The sequence below is a fragment of the Watersipora subatra genome, chromosome 11 (assembly GCF_963576615.1).
Source record: "Watersipora subatra chromosome 11, tzWatSuba1.1, whole genome shotgun sequence".
NCBI classification, from domain to species: domain Eukaryota; kingdom Metazoa; phylum Bryozoa; class Gymnolaemata; order Cheilostomatida; family Watersiporidae; genus Watersipora; species Watersipora subatra.
The window spans coordinates 25,528,498-25,548,535 of NC_088718.1; the positions used below are offsets into that span (position 1 = coordinate 25,528,498).

Consider the following 20,038-nt stretch of genomic DNA (forward strand, 5'->3'; position numbering starts at 1 on the left):
GCCACTTTCAATACTGTATGAAGACTAAGTTAAACCATAGGCTAAGTTATCACTAGCAACAGGAAATAACATGGGCTGAGTTTACCCTAGCTACAGGAAGTAAAATGGGCTAAGATCTCACTAGCAACATGAAGTAAAATGGGCTAAGATCTCACTAGCAACAAGAAGTAACATGGGTTATCCCTAGCAACAGGAAGTAACACGGGCTAGACCACGGCCCAACAAACTAAAAGATGTATTACTGAAACTTGCAGTACGACTTGATATTAACAGAGAATAAGATAATCCAGAAGTATCTAACAATGATCGACTGACCATTTTTCTCCGAATGGCTCAATAAGCGCAGGTCACTATAACTTATTTTGGTCGAACTTTCTGGTCACATACTTTTTCTCACCAGTGAAAAGAAGTACGAGAAAGTCTAGACATTGATGCTGCAGTAAATTAAATATATTAATTATATGCTCTCGTTTTGACCCAAGCCGGATAACACCTTGTAGGTTAGCAGATGCACCAAGACTAGCTTTGGCAATTTTTCACAAAATCTATTATGGTGGTATTTTTATTCAAACCTAATGTTGTGCTCATAAACAACTCCAGATTTAGGATAGCTTACCTGTCTGTGGAATATTTATAGAGTGTTTGCATATCTATATACATACTGGTGTTTACGCCAGCTTTCTGAACTCCATTTGCAAGTAAGTCTCAAATTATTTATTTTTAAAAGCCCTAGCAATTTTAGATCGCATAAGGCTTGTCCAAAAAACAGCACAAAAATCTGCTCTAGGGGGACCATGGAAAATCTAAATTATGTTGTTAGGGTGAGAAAACATCATAAGAGTAGGCTCATTTTGACGATGATGAACTATATTTACCAACAGATGAAAACCAACTCAAAATTTGACATCACGGAGCACCTCTCCATTACACAAAGATACCTCATTGCAGGCAATAAAAAGGCATCAAGGTATATTAGTTCGATACAATAAAACAATATATACGATTTACAGTAAAATACTGACTGAAACAGATTTAAAAGATCACTTATGCATTCTAAAAGATTTACTGAGATTAAAAAACAGACAAGTTAAGTACCTCTACTACAACCTCCACACTACATAATATGTATTAAACAGACAACTCCAAAAAGATAACTGTATTCTAGTATTACAAGTATGATGTATTTATATAAATGAGCCTAACAGCACCGCTAATTGTACACATAATAAACATTGAGCAGACAACTCCAAAAGAAAGCAATGCGCGCTAATACTACAAATTATTATGCATTTATAAATTACAAGCACAAGAGCACTACTCCAAGCTCTACACATAATACGCATTGAGCAGACAACTCCAAAAAAGAGCAATGCACGTTCATATCACAGTGTATGATCTATCTACCAAAATTACGAGCATAAGAGCGCCACTGGAACCTCCAAACTACATAATACGTATTGACCAGAAAACTCCAAAAAAGTGAAATGCATGCTAGTACCACAAAGTATGATACATTTACCAAAATTACGAGCATAATACCTTTCTGGCTCAAGTAGGAAAATGCCACATTGAAGTAACATTCTTGCGGTAGTATAAAAAATAACACCTTTAATACAACACACTACACGATTTGGATTTTCGATACTGAGATCCATAACAGCATGCGTTATGTGTGTAGCCATAAAGTAAGCTCAACAATTTTTTAAAAGGAAAACAGATCACACTACAAACATACTTCTTAGTCAAGAGAAAGTAAGTTTTGGCCTGGTATTTACAACCTGAGCCATTTCAACTGTTATTTCTAGGCTACAATGCATTAGTTGATAAAGTTTAGTGGGGCGCAAACTAGGGTTTAATATGCCTTATCTCGGGCACATGACATGCCTCCCTCCGTCAATAGCTAGTTGAACTCCAGTTATAAAACTAGAATCACTGCTAGCTAGGAATGCAATAGACTTGGCCACCTCCTCTGCTTCTCCAACCCTTCCAAGGGCATGGGTGGTCTTGCAGTGCTCCAGAAACTAAAATCGAACCAAGGAGAGATTGACAGGCTATTTAAAAGTACTGGCATAAAATAATGCCTGCTACAAGTAAAACAGACACATACTACAAAAATGCATGGATAGATGCAAAGATGTATTTTGAGTCGGAATGCGATGTAAGACAACTCTCATAATGCTTGAAAACATTGTATGGAGCAGCTGATAACAGTGCTAACAAAAGTTGAACTTTTTTAAACAAAATCTAGAAAGAGACACACTGATTTATCAGAGAAGGCGGAGTAAACTCTAATCTTGTGTTTGCAAAGAGACAAAATGTCTAAACAGACTGTTTCCTTGTTTCTTACAAAAACAACTTACCAACAAAATCATCAACAGCAGAAAGACAAACGTAGAAAGTCAGTCGTCGAAAAAACTCAGCTAACTACAATCTCTCCACTTTTAAACCAAATATATTACATATAAATCACATCTTTTAATTATTATTAATCGCATCAATTATTTTCATATGCTGCATATCCACACATATATACCGACCTTACAAAAACAGCCATAAAATGTTGAGTTTATAAAAATTCGCAATAAGCCGACCATACAAAGTGTAACATGCAATACGCACCTATCACAGCTAGAGGTCGCGGAGGCGAATTAATGAAAATGATAGCCATTAATGTTATGTTTTACTTTTAGTAATAACGGTAAAGCTTTTCAATTTTACTAGCGCTACTATTAATGCACATAAACTGCATGACATAAACCACATAAACATAAACTATTAGCAACCAATCGCTGCTTCATGTGGTGTGCGTGTGATGTGCGCGTGTGAGATGTGTGTGCTTCTATCATGAGAACATGAGATGGACAAGAAAAAAAGGCGAACTGCACCAGTTTCATTGCAGTTTTTCAAGAAACCTTCGCATAAGGCTTTTCTTCCAGCGCGAGCTCTCTGTACGGTATAAAACAATCTGTAACGGCTACCAGCTGCATGCTTAGTATGGTTCAAATCTTAGTTGTTGAAATAAGCTAGCATAACATCATTCCATTTGAGTGTGATCAGAGTTATGCGCATATTGACCGACCCCCTTAGTTTGATAACATTATTTCAGTTTCAAGCTCTGCTTATACACGAGGATATATGGTAAATGCTTTATAGTATTTGAACTTGTGACTTGAATACAGAGTATGAAACCAGGTGAAGAAACGTATGTAGGATGTATGCAACTGACCTGAGCGTATTGCTCCTCGCTCTGTCCCATCCTTTTGTGAATGTCTGTTACAATCACACCAGGGCTAGAATAAATATAACACATAAATGACCGAATACGGCACTATTCAAAATAATTCATTAGTTACGGACTTACAATATCATTATTATTATTATCACTTCATTTTCCTTATAATGCTAATTAGAGATGCGGGGCAACTCTAATGCTAATAAATAAAACAGACAGAAATAATTAGAGATCAACTAGAAAAGCTGATAGTTTAAACAGTCAAATCATAACTGATACCTTGCTAGAAAAATAGAAACAGCCACTATAGGTCTAACTCGGTGCCTTTTAAACAAATCCTATTATTATAGTACAGCAGATGTTCCTAAATCCTATTATTATAGTACAGCAGATGTTCCTAAATCCTATTATTATAGTACAGCAGATGTTCCTAAATCCTATTATTATAGTACAGCAGATGTTCCTAAATCCTATTATTATAGTACAGCAGATGTTCCTAAATCCTATTATTATAGTACAGCAGATGTTCCTAAATCCTATTATTATAGTACAGCAGATGTTCCTAAATCCTATTATTATAGTACAGCAGATGTTCCTAAATCCTATTATTATAGTACAGCAGATGTTCCTAAATCCTATTATTATAGTACAGCAGATGTTCCTAAATCCTATTATTATAGTACAGCAGATGTTCCTAAATCCTATTATTATAGTACAGCAGATGTTCCTAAATCCTATTATTATAGTACAGCAGATGTTCCTAAATCCTATTATTATAGTACAGCAGATGTTCCTAAATCCTATTATTATAGTACAGCAGATGTTCCTAAATCCTATTATTATAGTACAGCAGATGTTCCTAAATCCTATTATTATAGTACAGCAGATGTTCCTAAATCCTATTATTATAGTACAGCAGATGTTCCTAAATCCTATTATTATAGTACAGCAGATGTTCCTAAATCCTATTATTATAGTACAGCAGATGTTCCTAAAACTCGATTAATGTAAATTCTACTCAATGTAAAAAATGTATGTAAAGTTCTTGCTTCGTATTACATAAGAAATTCCATATAGTAAAAAGCGTCAAATCGGTGTTCTCAAATTCAATTTGAAGAACGCTAGTGTGCCATGAGAGATCGTCAGGTGTGCTGTGAGAGATCATCAGGTGTGCTGTGAGAGATCATCAGGTGCGCTATGAGAGATCATCAGGTGTGTCGATACAACAAACATGAAGTAGCTGGACAATTATTCAGAAAGACTTGAGGGCGACTGATGGGTGCAGGTGTTAGAGTGTCAGTCTATCAAGCTGAATGTCATGAGTTGGAGTCTCTCATTGAAAGCCATCCATCCTGCATTTTATTCTAACTTCTAACCCTGGCTTCGGAAAAATTGAATGCCACTCACATATCTTATTATAGTAAAAACACATTTTTGTTTTACCTTACATTAAATATATAATTTTTTTCTGGTAGTTTAGGAAAAAAGTGAGAAAACGAATTTAAATTGACATTGAAAAGCGCTCCCCTAAATGTAAAATTACCGTAATCGTGAACCATAAACCGAGTGAACGTGATGAGAAAAAATGAAAAGTTGTCGATACAAACCAATAATACCACAGTTCCTGTATAGTCCTTAAATTGAAAGGTTAAGTTTAGTCTTTTCTTTTTATGTTTTAGGAGTATCTACTGTATTTATGTTTTAGGAGTATCTACTGTATTTATGCCTTAGGAGTATCTACTGTATTTATGTTTTAGGAGCATCTACTGTATTTATGTTTTAGGAGTATCTACTGTATTTATGTTTTAGGAGTATTTACTGAATTCATGTTTTAGGAGTATCTACTGTATTTATGTTTTAGGAGTATCTACTGTATTTATGTTTTAGGAGTATTTACTGAATTTATGTTTTAGGAGTATCTACTGTATTTATGTTTTAGGAGTATCTACTGTATTTATGTTTTAGGAGTATTTACTGTATTTATGTTTTAGGAGTATCTACTGTATTTATGTTTTAGGAGCATCTACTGTATTTATGTTTTAGGAGTATTTACTGTATTTATGTTTTAGGAGTATTTACTGTATTTATGCCTTAGGAGTATCTACTGTATTTATGCCTTAGGAGTATCTACTGTATTTATGCCTTAGGAGTATCTACTGTATTTATGCCTTAGGAGTAGCTACTGTAAGTAAAAAGCTATCATCTAGTGTTAGATTAAATTGCTACGTTGCAAAAATAAAAGAAACTTCACATACTCATCAAAGTATTTGACCATTTAGTTTAAACCATAACTGTCACGAACAACTTTTATCGTATTTACTAGGTAAATCAGACATGCTGATTCCGATGTTGTACTCAAAATAAAGATTAGTCCACTAATTTTCAGAGTAATGAAGGCTTTTTTACAGCGTTGTAATATCGGTCTCGAAAAAAACACGATCGGCATAACAAGCTCCGCCCATAAATACGTGACGTAACCTAGCTTTTTAGGAACAGAAGTTACGTAGGGATGCTTAGACCAATTTAGAATAATAGAGATGGGTGTTTTAAAATCCATTAATATGTAAATTCAGCCTTAAAAATAATATCAGTCTTTTCTGAAAAGTAGCTAAGCTATTTAGCATTGCATATTTACAAAAGCGCGATAACAACGCTAGCTTGTGATAAAACCGCGCTTTTTGAGCTAATTTTTGTCGGCGTTCAGCCCATTTAAACGTAATGTAACAAGCTACGAGCAATTTTACATAGTTTATGTACCTTTCATAAAAAACTGAAATTATTTTACAGGCTAGATTTAGATAATAATGGGTTTTAAGACACCCATCTCTATTACTCTTAATCGGACTAAACATTCCTAACTTCCGTTCCTGAAAAAGCTAAGTTTCGTCACATATTTATGGGCGAAGCTTGTAATGCCGATTGTGTTGTTTTCAAAACGGATATTGAGACGCTTTAAAAAAGCCTAAATGACTTTGAAGGTTAGTGGACTAATCTTTATTTTGAGTACAAAATCGGAACCAGCGTGTCTGATTTACCTAGTAAATACGATAAGAGTTGTTCGTCACAGTTATGGCTTAAAGTAGAGTTAATGAGAAAAAACAATTCAACATCAGTCTCTAAGAAAATTGAAGTATGCTTACTTGACGCTGTTCACACGGACCTGCTTAGGGGCAAGCTCTAGGGCTATACATCTAGTAAACTGGTCTATAGCCGATTTGCTCACGCAGTAGGAAAGCACGCCAGGAAACTGAAAATGGAAAGCTCTATCTACATTATACGCATTTGTAAACCGACTAGCTCGCTGAATTATTTATGCGTAAGTATAAAATTTTACCAATTCTCTAGAACTCAGACTGAGAGTTGTGAAAAATCACAGCATGACAAAAATTACGCATTTCACCTCTAAGTTAGAAATGGAATATTTATACACTTGTGGCTGAAAAAGAGAATTACCTACACTAATATTATGAATAGAATTATATGATATATTATGTAAAGTAAGAATCTAATATAGTGTAAGTTCTTTTCCTTAGTGAAATAGATCTTCAATATACAAAATCAAACCCAACATAGGAAGCTAATTTAGTGCAAAATTTGTCTTGCATGGCAAAACGTTTGTAAGTTGGCACGTATATTTCCATGAAAGTACCCTGTGATTCGCTTAATTTGTTTCCCAAGTCAAAATCCTACCGACAAAGATGGCTGACATAAACTGAAACTAAAATAAGTTCTGTGTAAGAAATAAACTACTAGACAACTAAGCATGAAAAGAGGTTGACATTAAAGGTAGGGGAACAGAGATGTAGCCTTGACGATGCAGCAAATGGATGGTGCGCAGGTAGGACTGACTAGTCTAACCTGGCCTACTATAACTTTTAATATAGTTCAAGTTTGAAGAGAGTTTACCACGGAACTGCCATATCTATTTGTTAATAAAACGCTATATAAAATATAGCACACTCGCACTTACCAGATTATCCGCATTGCTGTAATAATAACAACTAACAACTTCCAAATCAAGAACACCTGTTCAACACCTGCTCGCTATTACACCGTAACTAATACTCACAGCACGCATGCCAGTGACACTGGACACATTGACAATGGCTCCCTTAGTAGTGATGAGGTGGGGTACGGCCAACATGGTCAAATGGTAGACAGATCGTACATTCACATTCATCAACATATCGTACTGTTCAAGAGAAGTCGTCTCAATTGACTCTGACTTGGCTATACCGGCGCTATTCACCTATTCAAGATGAAAATAGCTCAATGAAACACAGATGCCGTAAAACCTCTAGTTGGAAGCCATGGCGCTCTATTTTTTAAACTTTCCCTATAGTGGTGGTCAAAAAGAGGTGGCATTCAATTAGAGGCTGGCGGTGTATTTTATAATAGCTCATCAGAATTGTCGGAAGATAAATTTAACCCTTTTACGGGTGAAGCAAAGGTTGCCTATATTTTGCACTCTCCTCGGGTGGGGAGGCAACATTAACCCTTTTTGATGAAACAAATCTGCTAACTTACCTCCAGCTTGTCAAAGATCTCTAAATGCATATGCATCGAAAAGCCGAGAAATATCTCTACCAGTTGATATATATCGCTTGCAATTAACTTACGATGATATTATAGCCTGTGCCCTGCTTTGCAATTTGCTGAAGCTTTCAATTTTTTATTTCATTCCAAGTTTGAAGGCATATTTTTATTTTATAACTATATTTAATAATGTTGGAGCAAAACGCTCATTGAACTCATTGATATGTTTGCAACCATAACTGGCTTTTTATGTGCAATAGAGCAGTTATGAGTGTCGATCCATTGTAAGCCAAGTTAAGATAACCGCAAAGATGCTATTAAATAATATGCTATAAATATGCCAACTTATAAGTTATATAATAATCTATCAAATGCTACAAATATATATTCAAGAACTAATGACATAAACTAACCATACTTATAATACATGCAAAAACAAAAATTAACGATTTTAAACAAAATATTTGTATTGTTTGCTCGACCAGTGATGTTATGATTGTTGCTTTTGCTGGAATGAACATCTTTTGGCTGTCCAATACCTGCCACAATGTCTTCTGCCTTCAACTCTTCTTCTGCACTGCTGAGCTAGTCGATATTAGCATTCAAACTTTTTTAGCAGAGCAAAACTTTTTCGCATTGCATTTCACACAAACAATGATAAACTTTAGTTGCATAGGTGTTAAGCACAACATTCAGCCTAAAACTAGTCGTTCATACACTATCGTAAATGTACAATTACAATTACGTACACATACAATTGTATGTCAAAGTATCAAGACCACATTAAACAAGGAACTACTACTAACCTCACCCAGTTATTAATTATTTCTACGATGTTGCTTCCAAAGTTTCAACAAAAAATCGAAATGCTTTGGAGTCGGAAAAGGAACTTTGATACGAACAAAAACAACAAAATAATTGTTATTGAGGTGACCAACAAGTCATTATTAGTATGATTTTGTGGACACTTCTACTGATCACTTGCTATTATGGGTTCGTAAAGATCAAAGATAGACAAAGTGGTGGTCAAATGGAGGTGGCGATCAATTAAAGGATGGCACTGTAATTTTCAACCTTTCTCCTGATAGTGGTGGTCAAATGGAAGTGGCGTTTAAATAAAGGTGGCATCCAATTAGAGGTTTTATGGTATACCTTCCCACACTAGATACACATGCGCCTATGATTTATTGATGTAGAAACAAACTCACCAAAACATCAAGCTGTCCGTAATGCTCTATCGTCTTCTGCATAAGTCCCTCAACCACGGACTCCTTTGTAAGATCTCCAACCACTTGTACTATGTCAACAGCTCCCTTACATGCACCTGCTGTTTCCTGTCAATTGTTAATGTAGTGTTTAGTAAAGTAAATGTAACTCTAATACCATTGAGGTATATACTTATATGTTGAAGCTATCTTCTTGTGCTTATATGATGGTGTTATCCTCTTGTTTATCATCGGCTTAGATAAAGAATTACAAATAAATATGGTATTGATTAAACTTTCATGTGAAACTCTCTATTATCAAGCACAACTAGATACTACAGTGAACACCTATGACACTACAGTTAACACCTATGAACTTTGCATCTCACAAACAACTTCTTTCTTAGCTTACCGCTATATACATTGGGCTAGACCAAGCTGCAAAATTCATAATGCTTCCTTAATACAATGCACAATTAAAATTTGAATAAAAATTTTTTTTGTTGTATTTGCAACAGAAGCTGCTGAAAAAATCTAAAATCTAAATGCAGAATGAAGACAGTGCAGTACTCATCAAACCAAGTGCCCAATTCATAATCACTATTCAAAAACTAACGAGATGAACATCAATGAACAAAATATTTTGATAAACATAGGTAGTTGGTGTCGCTATGTTATCCTTTGGATAGACAAGCTTGATCGAAATGACATGTCTCTTTTCAATGAACAAAAAATTAACAATGAAACATTACCTGCAGGGCAGATTCATTTCGTCCAGTTATGACCAGCTTGCTACCGAGTAAAGCAAAATGTATGGCAGTAGCCTTTCCAATGCCTGAACTAGCACCTATAAAATACAAGGATATCAACTGTCATTCAAATTAATATGCTGGCATTCCCATGCACTGTGAGAAATCTTCATATGTAATAACTATGTGTACAGTTATTCTTGGATGGGAAAAGGAGGTTGAGTGGTGTAGCTGGTAGTGCACTTGCTTGCAAATAAGAATATTTGAATTCAATTACCGTGCGAGGCAATCTTTTTCTTTACCTTTTTAGAATGGCTGGCCAACAGACAGACACAGCTCTTATTTAAGTAAGTACAGTGGAACCTCGGCTTTCGAACAAAATACGTTCCAGACAATTGTTCGAAAACCGAGTTGTCCGAGATCCGAAACAATCTTTCCCATTAAAATTTATGTATGTAAATTGTAACCCGTTCCAAGTCGAGAAAACAACTTCAGTAAAGTATTTTTTTAACATCTCACAAATTCACACCTTAAACTGTACAGTATACTGCGTACTATAACATCTAGATTTACGTGTAGATATAGATCGTGTTTAATTTTAATAAAATATTTTTTATTTATGATGACAAAAAAAGACAACAAAACGTAAGCATTTCGTATGTTTTACTCTTGAAACATCGAAAACATTAAAGGTTAAGAAACGATAACGAAAATTACAGAAATTGATAACGAAACAAAAAATGCAACAGATCAGTTACATTAAAAATCATGTAAAAAAGAAAATATAAATAGCAAAGGCACATTTACTCCTTCAAAACAATTTTATGATAACTCAATCGGAGAAGTTGTCTCCCTAGCAACTTGCTTTGGTAGAGGAGATGTCGTCCTAGATGTTTCCTTTTTGGTAAAACATTTATAAAGCGTAACTTGCTTCTCCCTTTGTTTGAGAACCTTTTTAAAGTGGCTCATTACAATGTCATTAAACGTATAAACAGCTCTAATGCTTGCGGCTTTATTTGGGTGGTAAATTTCAACAAAACTTTGGATATCATTGTCTTGCGCAAATTTATTCTATATCCGCAGTAGAGGCATCATTCCTGATGTCATCCTCATCCGAAGACATCTATGTCAATGTCCGCTTCTGTTCTTCCTGAAGGTGCATGAGTTCTTCAGTGGTGAGCACATCTCGATGTTCATCGAGGAGCTCCTCAACATCGCCGCTGTCTACTTCTAAACCAAGATTTGGCCTATACTGACAATTCCATCAATCAGTTGAACGCCTTCTCACAGTCCCTCATCAACGTCAGCAGCTGAGCTGGTACCAGCAACCCTGTCTAGCCCTTCCAACTTTGGTTCGGCCATTCAATTGGACCACAATTTTTTTCATGCCGAGTTCATAGTCTTGGATGACACTTGGTTCCACGTTTTGTCAATGAGGGAGATGCAATGATAAACATTGAAATGATTCTCAAAAAATCTCGAATGGTTAGGTTTGTCTCCCGTTTGTGTCACTAGTCACATCGAAGCATCGTTGAAACAAGAATTTAGTGTACAACTTCTTAAAATTTGCGATGATTTGATGGCCCATAGGTTGAATCAGAGGTGTGTTATTTGCAGGGAGAAACTTTATCTTGATAAAAGCCAATTCCTCTGTCACATCTTCTTGCAAACATTGAGGGTGGGCAGGAGCATCATCCATGAGATGACAGCAGCGTAGTGACAATTTCCTTTCGACCAAATATTTTTTACGACTGGATCAAACACCTCATGTACCCACTCAGTGCAAATTTGTCTGGTCAGCCAAGCCTTTGTATTTGACCTTCACATAACAGGCAACCTCCCTTTAATAACATTGTTGGCGCTAAAAACCCTTGGATTCTCGGAATGTTAAATGAGAAGAGGCTTTACTTCGAAGTCACCACTATCATTTCCACACAAGAGATAGTCTATCCTTTATTGGTTTGTGGCCTGGCATCGACATCTCCTCGCAAATGATGTACATTCTTTGAGATATTTTCTTCCAAAAAAGTCCGGTTTCATCCATATCGAACACTTGTTGAGGAGCATATTGCTCGGCATTAACGTATTGTTGGAATTATTTTTTAAAGTCATCAGCAGCTGTTTTGTCTGAACTTGCTGCCTCCCCATGACAAACAACCGAGTGTATAGCACTTTTTTTCTTAAACTTTTCAAACCACCCTCTGCTAGCTTTAAAATCAAACCCTTGAGGAACGATGGTAGGATCTGTTTTTATCAAATCTTCATACAAAAGTTGTGCTTTTGCACAAATCGTATCTTCACTCAGAGTGTCCCCTGATAACTGTTTTTCGTTTACAAAAATTAGCAAAGGTTTTTCCACTTCTTTCAATACCTGCAGTCTTTGTTTGCTAAAAATACTAGATCCTTTAGCGACCTCACTTGCTTTAAGCTGGTCTTTGTGTTTTACAATAGTCCTTATGGTCAATTTCGCCATGCCAATCTCCTTAGCCAACACAGATACACGCACACCAGATTTCAACTATTAATTCCTTTTAAGATTCAATATTTTTGCGAAATACCCTACAGGATGAAAATATTCGTTGGTTGTAAAAATTCGCGATTTCGCGAACAGTCAATTTTGCGAATTGTTAAATTCCGTGAATAATTAGTTTTATTTTTAGTCACAAGGGAGAATAACTACTGCATCAAATTAAAAACTAGCTGCTAGGCTAGTTTTTAATATAAATACTAAACGTAGTTGAGTTCCAAAACATTTTTAAAATCATTGCCTGGGCTTTGAGCTAACACCATTGTCAATGCATCACATTTCTTTACAAAATTATTCAAGGTTGTCACAAGATATGCAGAATGGCGTCATTGCAAAAATAGCCGCTAGGCAGAAGTACTAAACGCAGCCGAGTTCCAAAACTTCATTAAAATCATCGCCGGGCTTCGAGTTTTATTGCCACTGCATCAAACTTTACAAAATTATTCAAGGTTTTCACAAGTTATTCGGCATGGCTTCGTCATCGCAAAAAAATCTCTCCTAGTCTTTTTACATTGAAATCAACTCCATTAATTTCTAATACCGAAGTTGAGGACGATCATGATTCTGATCTGGACATTATGGTATGTATTTGATTTGCAGTGCAGATACATTTTTCCATAATTAACTGCATTAGTTAATTCTTTTGTTTAAAAACTGATCGCTTTCATTAAAAACTTCAGCTATTGTTTTTGTACTTCTTTAACACTTAATAATATTTTTTATTTTTTGTGTTTACTGTAGATTGAGAATGAAACAACTTACTCTGATTACAAAAACTAGAGACAAGTAGTAATATTCATGAAAGCAGGAATATTGGCAGAGAAGCAACCAGTCAACCTAGACCCCTTCATCGACAACAACTCCTTGATATCGCTGCAGCAAACATGATTAAATTATATATTTTATTTCATGTATAGATATATTATAATTTATTACAAACTTGAGTGTACAAATAAAATATTTCAAATACAAATAAAATTTTTCAAACGATGAATGGAGTAAATATAAACAGTTTAGTCTAATATGGCGGTTGTCTAGAGCAATAAAATTAAACTGATACTCTTGATAAGTGAATACTAGCGTGTAATGGTGCTCTCTGACTAGTTATTTTGGTAATAGCAGCTATATATCGCTGTCACTGCCTTGGGTAGATGTTAAAGAGGATTCTCTTGCTACTACATGGCTGGTAAGGAAGTTATCATCAGAACTCTCCTCGTGGCTTACTATTGCAAAGTTCTGCTGGTTGGCCAAAGATTTGTGCTCGTCAAGGCGTTTTTGTTCCTTTTTTAAAACAGATATATTCTCCTCGTAAGTAGCTGCTGTCACATCTACCTCAATTTCCAGACCTCCCTGAATGATTGGTGATCTTCTAAGAATGACATATACCACCCTTGCAGTCATTGTGCTTGCAAGTATGATGAAAAATCTTTCTCTCACACTAAAACAAATAATGAAGCGGTAGGGATGGAAAAAGTAAATATTGCGCTTTACCGAAGAACCAAAGTAAAATTCAACTAACTTAATAAATAGTTTAAAAAAAACTCATTACTTACCACAAATTGTTGGTTCATCAAAGGCCTCCAAATCTATGAATATTCATGAAAACCTCTGAACGCAGCAAAAAACTTATAGCTTAGCACGATCGACCCGTAGTTGTAAGCTAAATAGAAAACGAAACACGCAATGTGCGCATGCGTAGGGTTAACTTTATTGCTAGATGTAATAGAGTTAACTCATCATAGAGAGTGAGTTTTTAGCCGCGAATAAATTAATCTGCGAATATGCATGAAATGGCAGTTTTCGCGAAATTTAACTCCGCGAATAAATTAATCCTGTAGGGTACTTTTCTTTTTCCCTTGGCATTTTTCTTTGTCTTTGAAGACATAGTAACAGATGTTTAGATGCTGTTTCTAGAGCTGTTCCGAATGTTTAATTCCAAGGCGCATGCTCCGGTTTGGTCGACAATCGAATTTATGTTCGAGATGAACAAATCTCAAAATTTTTGGTCGAAAACCGAGTTGGTCAAGAACCGAAGAGTTCGAGAACCGAGGTTCCACTGTATTATTAATTTTACTTATTAAATTGATAAAAACTCCTCTAAACTAATCTTTAGTTAAACATTGGCCTTTCATAACATCTTAGGCTACTTTGTGAATACTTAGTTACATATGTACCTGATACAACTGGCTTCTCCATTTTCTAGCAAGTTCACATTGTATATTTAAATTTTTGATTATATTATCTGTGATAGAAAAGTTGAAAAAAACTCATTCAACTAACTTTCTGTTAAATATTTGGAGTTTTTTAACATTTTACTTCGTAAATAGTTATATATATAAATAAAACATACAACTATAAAATTAGTTACATATATAAATGGTTGAATAAGTGTTAAGATATCTTTTTTAATTTTTTAGCCATTTAAATGTGTCATTCAACATCCTGCATTCCCTAAAAGTGCGTGAAACTTGAACTGAGATAAAAACATACTTTCATAAACCATCATATCTCTTTTATTCTAACTCCTTAACTTAAATGTAAAACACTTCAGCAATAAAGAATCAGCTAAATATGTACTCATTGTAATTGCCATATATAATTCTTATCAAAAGAAAATAACTGAATACAATATAAACAGTAAATATGAATATAGCATTTGAGCGGGAGAAGATTATGTGATAGTGAAGTTTGAAGTCTCAAAAGGTCGACACACTAGCCACTGAAAAACTCAACAAATGACTACATGATGAGATATTAGTTTTGCTAATTATGCCTACAGCAAGCATTTTTCTTTACAGTGATTCAAAGGAGTCCCTGCCTCAAATTTAAATGCTGGATTAAAAACCAAAGAATATGCAGCAATAAAATAAGCATATTTATGCCACATTTAGCAAAGAAAACATGCCTTGCATGTCCAACAACTCGCAGTATAACAAGGTTAATATAATAGATCTAAGTAACAGCGCAAGTGTATGCTAGAACAACTGCACAGACTCTGAGATGAACAATAGTATTTAATTGGAATGTTTATATGAGGTTGATATAGGTAAAATAAATACACTTTCATATTACTAAACTTGTCAGCTTTGTCTTCGCATCGACCTGAAATTACATTCAAGCATCTACCTTCACTATAGTTAAAGTTTGGCTAAGCATAGGAATATAAGTATTACATCCAAACTACAGTATAAAAACGTTTATAGCAAACCATCAATTGTAAAAATATTTTCTGTTGTACTCAAAAGTATACCTTTTAATCATACAGGTTATTTTGTCATCTCGTTCTCACTTCTAATAGGCCTACAGAATCCAATTTTGCGGATACAGGCTACAATCTACGTAACTTCAAATATACAAGCTACGATCTTGTGGTATGTTTATCAAACACTCAGTTTATTCCAATTCAAAACGCAAGTGAATCTATAACACAAAGTCATTGCATCAAACATGACGTAATGTAAGCATTGCAATAGGCTGTACATTCTACATAGGCAATACATTCTACATCCCCTCTTGATCTCAAGATCAACTGTTGTAAAACCATACAGCATAACATCTAATAGATCTCAGGATTAACTGACTTGTACAACCATTACAACACAAAATTTGATAACCACTTAGGAAGACGTCTATCTCGAAAAGATCTGTTTTCAAAGCCACTATTTTGATCGAGATCAGAGTCAACAGGCTCTCGATTCAACTGAGCATTGTTATCAAGCAGGTCTGAAGTACTAAACTCAACTTCGACCTGATTAGACTCTCTAGTTGGCCTAGTTGATACATGTATACCATCTGCAATGTCGTCTTGATGAGCCAATCTAAGGTCAGACACATGCCTATTTGTGCCATCGACTTCAACCGAAGTGCTAGAATTTATCTTTGTCACTTTTCGGCATTTCCACTTATCAAAGCACCTAGCATTAACTGGTTTGACATAAACAGTGTCTCCAACTTTGTATGGGTTAAGGCTGCAGTCTCTATTGTCACTAAGCTTTTGGGGTATTTCTGTCGATTTGGTCGCCCCTGCTAAATCACTGCGATAGCTGTATAGTTCTTCCACAGGCACTATACCATTGGAGTTTGGTGAATTGTTATACCAATATGCCATTTCTTCTGGTTCTTTACCAGTTCTCATGACTGCTCTTTTTATAGTACGGTGATGTATTTCAATTATTCCATTTCCAGTAGGTTTATAGGCACAGCTGAGGATCTGCTCTACACTCCATTTCTGCAGAAACTCTTTCATTCTAGCACTTGTGAAACATGGGCCATTGTCACTCAGAAACTCCTTAGGAGGTTCACGTTCTCGAAAGACATTGTCCAACTGTTTGATTACTACGTCTGATGTTTCATTAGCCAGTTTGAACCAAAGAGAAAACCTGCTAGGCCCACAATCAATAATAGTCAGATAAGGTCGACCGTTCAAATAAGTAATATCTGATGCAAGACGCTACCATACATTTGCTACGTTTAGCTGACCATGATCCCATTTGATTGGATGAGGATCTACACTGTTACACATAAGACAAGTTTTCACTACTTGCTCAACTCTGTCTTTCTTGATTGTTCGTCCAAGCTTTTTCTGTGCCAAGTACAGGGTTTTGCTGACACCAAAGTGGTGGTCATGATGAACTTTCTTTACGTCTTCTATCTCATCTGTGTTAGAAAGTACAACTCCTGAGCATGCAACAACTTGTAGCCATTTCTTTGGTACTCTGGTTAGGACATCCGACTTGTTCTCACCTGATGGAACAAGTTTGATCATTAGTGTTAACCCGTATTCATCAATCAGCTGACCAATAATTCCAAGTCTACGTCGAATGATCAACTCACTGAGGCCAGTAACCTTAGGCCTTTTGGTATCTTCTATCACTGAATTTATCCACCCATAAACAGTAGCTGAATCTGTGATCACTTGCACATTTGTCATTTTCCACTTTAGCGCTAGGTTGATTCCTTTCAATGCAGCTTCTAGCTCAGCAACATTTATATGAGCACCATCATCCTCTTTACGTAGGCATGCTGCATCCTCAACAGTGTAACCATCTACCTCCAGTGACACTCCGAGAGCCAAGTTGCTGGCGTCACACCACACAGTACACTGAGAGGTCTTCTTGACATCCCACTTGCCTCTCACTGGGTCTTGCTCTTGTACTTTTTGAAACATTTCATCCAACAAAGATTTTACAGAACTTTGAACTGTTTCAGACCAGTCTATGTCATTAGTCGATCTCTTTACATAGCTACAAGCACCTCTTAACCATCTAGCAACTGGGTAATGTCCAACTAGTTTGCCACAAATGGAAAAAGGTCTCTTTTTGTAACCTTTTCTGAAACTACAGGCAAATCACAATCTCGCTTCCAGTTGTACTGATCATCTTCTGCATTGTTTACTCTAAGACCCAACACACGAGTATCTGATAGTGTCAATGGATCTTTTGCCACAAGTCCAAACCGAAGTAAGTGAGCTTTAACAACATCAGCTTGAACCACCTCCTCGTTTACCCAAATGTCATCAATGTAGTGATCAGTTCCATTGCAAATCTGTTTATCCAATGAGAGCACTTTATCTATGATCTTGGACATTATCTTGGAAGCAACATTTAAACCAAATCCCATGCGTGTCATTACGTACGTTTTACCTCTGTACTTCACTGCCTGGAGTCTTTTCAGACATGGCTCTATATGAATTTGTAGACAAAGCCTTCTTCAAATCTAACAGACATGCTTTGCTTCCCCCTAACCTCCAATCTTGCAGTTTTCCTTGGCAAATTGCAGTCTCAACATCTGGATTACTGTAAATATAGTTGTTTAGTTCACGGTAATCCATAACAGGGCGAATCTTATTGGGCTTGTTTGGTTGTTTTGCAGCCATCAATGGAATTATCCCCTCTACATGACCATGGACTGTGCTATCATATAAATTCAGCCATTCATCATCTATTCAGCGTTGCACTTTTTCATCAAACTCTTTTCTGTCATCATCATTTATCTTGTATTCAGAGCAATGATTTTGTAGAATCGGTTCATCATCTTTCCATTTGACAAACCATGCACTACCATCAAACCATGCTATGAAATCTTTATCATCAATCTCTAAACTACTCTGGTGTCTTGTGCCAACACTTGTCACTGGCACCTCACCACCAAACTTAACACCATTGTAAACATCAACATTAACTCTACCGAGTTTAGCAATAGCATCCATTCCCAATATCACTTGTGCTGACGCAATCAAGCACTGCAGAAGAAGTTCTTCATTTCCTGTGACATTGACTTCTAAAACAGTTTCACCCTTACACTCAGTAGTTTTACCATTTAACATGCTGACAATTCGAACAGGACCGCTAGGCCTTTTACTCAATTTAACACAAAAATCATCTAAAACCAGTCTGTTCGCAACCAGTATCTACAAGAGCTTTTGCCGATACTTTGTTTACATATATATCAATAAATGGTAGCACCTCTTTGTTCAGTGACTTGTAGCGGGGAGAGTATCCGGTGCAGACACTCCCCCATTCTCGTTTCGCTTAGCCTTAGAGCAATTCATAGCTATGTGATTGCCAAGCTCTTGACAATTGTAACACTTTATTAGCCTTTTTGCAATCTTTACAACCTTGGATGGGCCCTGGTGGGCTCCATGACCTCTTCCATTACAAATTGAACAAATCTGTCCAGCAGATTTTGAGCCTACATACCCCATTGCGCAGACTCCTTGTGCTCCACCATTGCTAGACATAATCATTCTGGCTTTCATGGCCAACTCTGACAACGACAGTTTTTCAACTGCTGAAATGGATTTTATCTGGGTAGCTACATCAATTGGTAACCCAGCCACAAAAGCACACTTCAACAAGGGTTCTGGTACTGTTTGGCCAATCAGAGCTACTAGCCTAATCTGCCAGGTAAACATCAACAGTTTTTCCTTCTTTGTATATCCTTCTTTGTAGCTGTCCATATGCGCAAAAGGTATTTACTCCAAAAGCAGTCATTAGCTCCTGTTTAATCAGTGCATAATCCTTTTTAGTGTCGGCTGACGGTTGTTTATAAATGGCGAATGCCGGTCCAGACAGAAAGAGTGGCACAAAAGATTTCAACTCCGTAATATTCTGCAGCTCAGCTACAAGCTCTAACTTGTCACACCACTCAGAAAAGTCCCCACTCTTCTCTACGTCTTCATAGGTTTTAAGCAAGTCTGAAAGTTTTACTGCCATTATTGTCACAGTTTTGCCAAAATAGCTTGCGGTATGTTTATCAAACACTCAGTTTATTCCAATTCAAAACGCAAGTTAATCTCTAACACAAAGTCATTGCATCGAGCATGACGTAATGTAAGCATTGCAATAGGCTGTACATTCTACATAGGCAATACATTCAACAGATCTAACGTTACATATACACGTTAACTAGTAGTATGAACTTTTATATTTAAAAGTTGAAAAGGTAGAAAAACTAAGTCGGGATGCCGTACCTGTTACGAGTACTACTTTGTTTTGCATTGAAGTCGCCATTCTGCACAATACCGTATTAGGTTTAGAACTTCAAATAGCGTAACGAACCTTCGGTTGTCCTTGAGAAATTATTGGCTAGCGGTTTACAGGCTTTCTCGATAGTCTCCGAAGCAAGGCAGGTCGTAATGAATATAGAAAAACTATTCGCTACAAAGTATTTGTGTCTATGCAGTAAAACGTCTTTTCTTGAAAAATAGGTAGGTAATTTTAATATTATGCCATAGACGACGGACCTCTATGGATTATGCCAACATTCATGCTATAGCTTCTTACAACGA

General features: G+C 36.0%; 1 protein-coding gene across 1 annotated transcript; it reads right to left on the reverse strand.

Annotated features, from left to right (window-relative positions):
- Positions 1-870: 870 nt before the first annotated feature.
- Positions 871-19,800, reverse strand: LOC137408763 (3-oxoacyl-[acyl-carrier-protein] reductase FabG-like). The gene is made up of 7 exons (XM_068095346.1): positions 19,721-19,800; positions 9,726-9,820; positions 8,977-9,102; positions 7,302-7,481; positions 6,373-6,479; positions 3,227-3,290; positions 871-2,021 (listed from the first exon to the last, which is right to left on the reverse strand). The coding sequence occupies exons 1-7, from the start codon at positions 19,758-19,760 to the stop codon at positions 1,863-1,865; spliced, it is 771 nt and encodes a 256-aa protein (XP_067951447.1). The 5' UTR covers positions 19,761-19,800; the 3' UTR covers positions 871-1,862.
- Between the last annotated feature and the right edge of the window lie 238 nt (positions 19,801-20,038).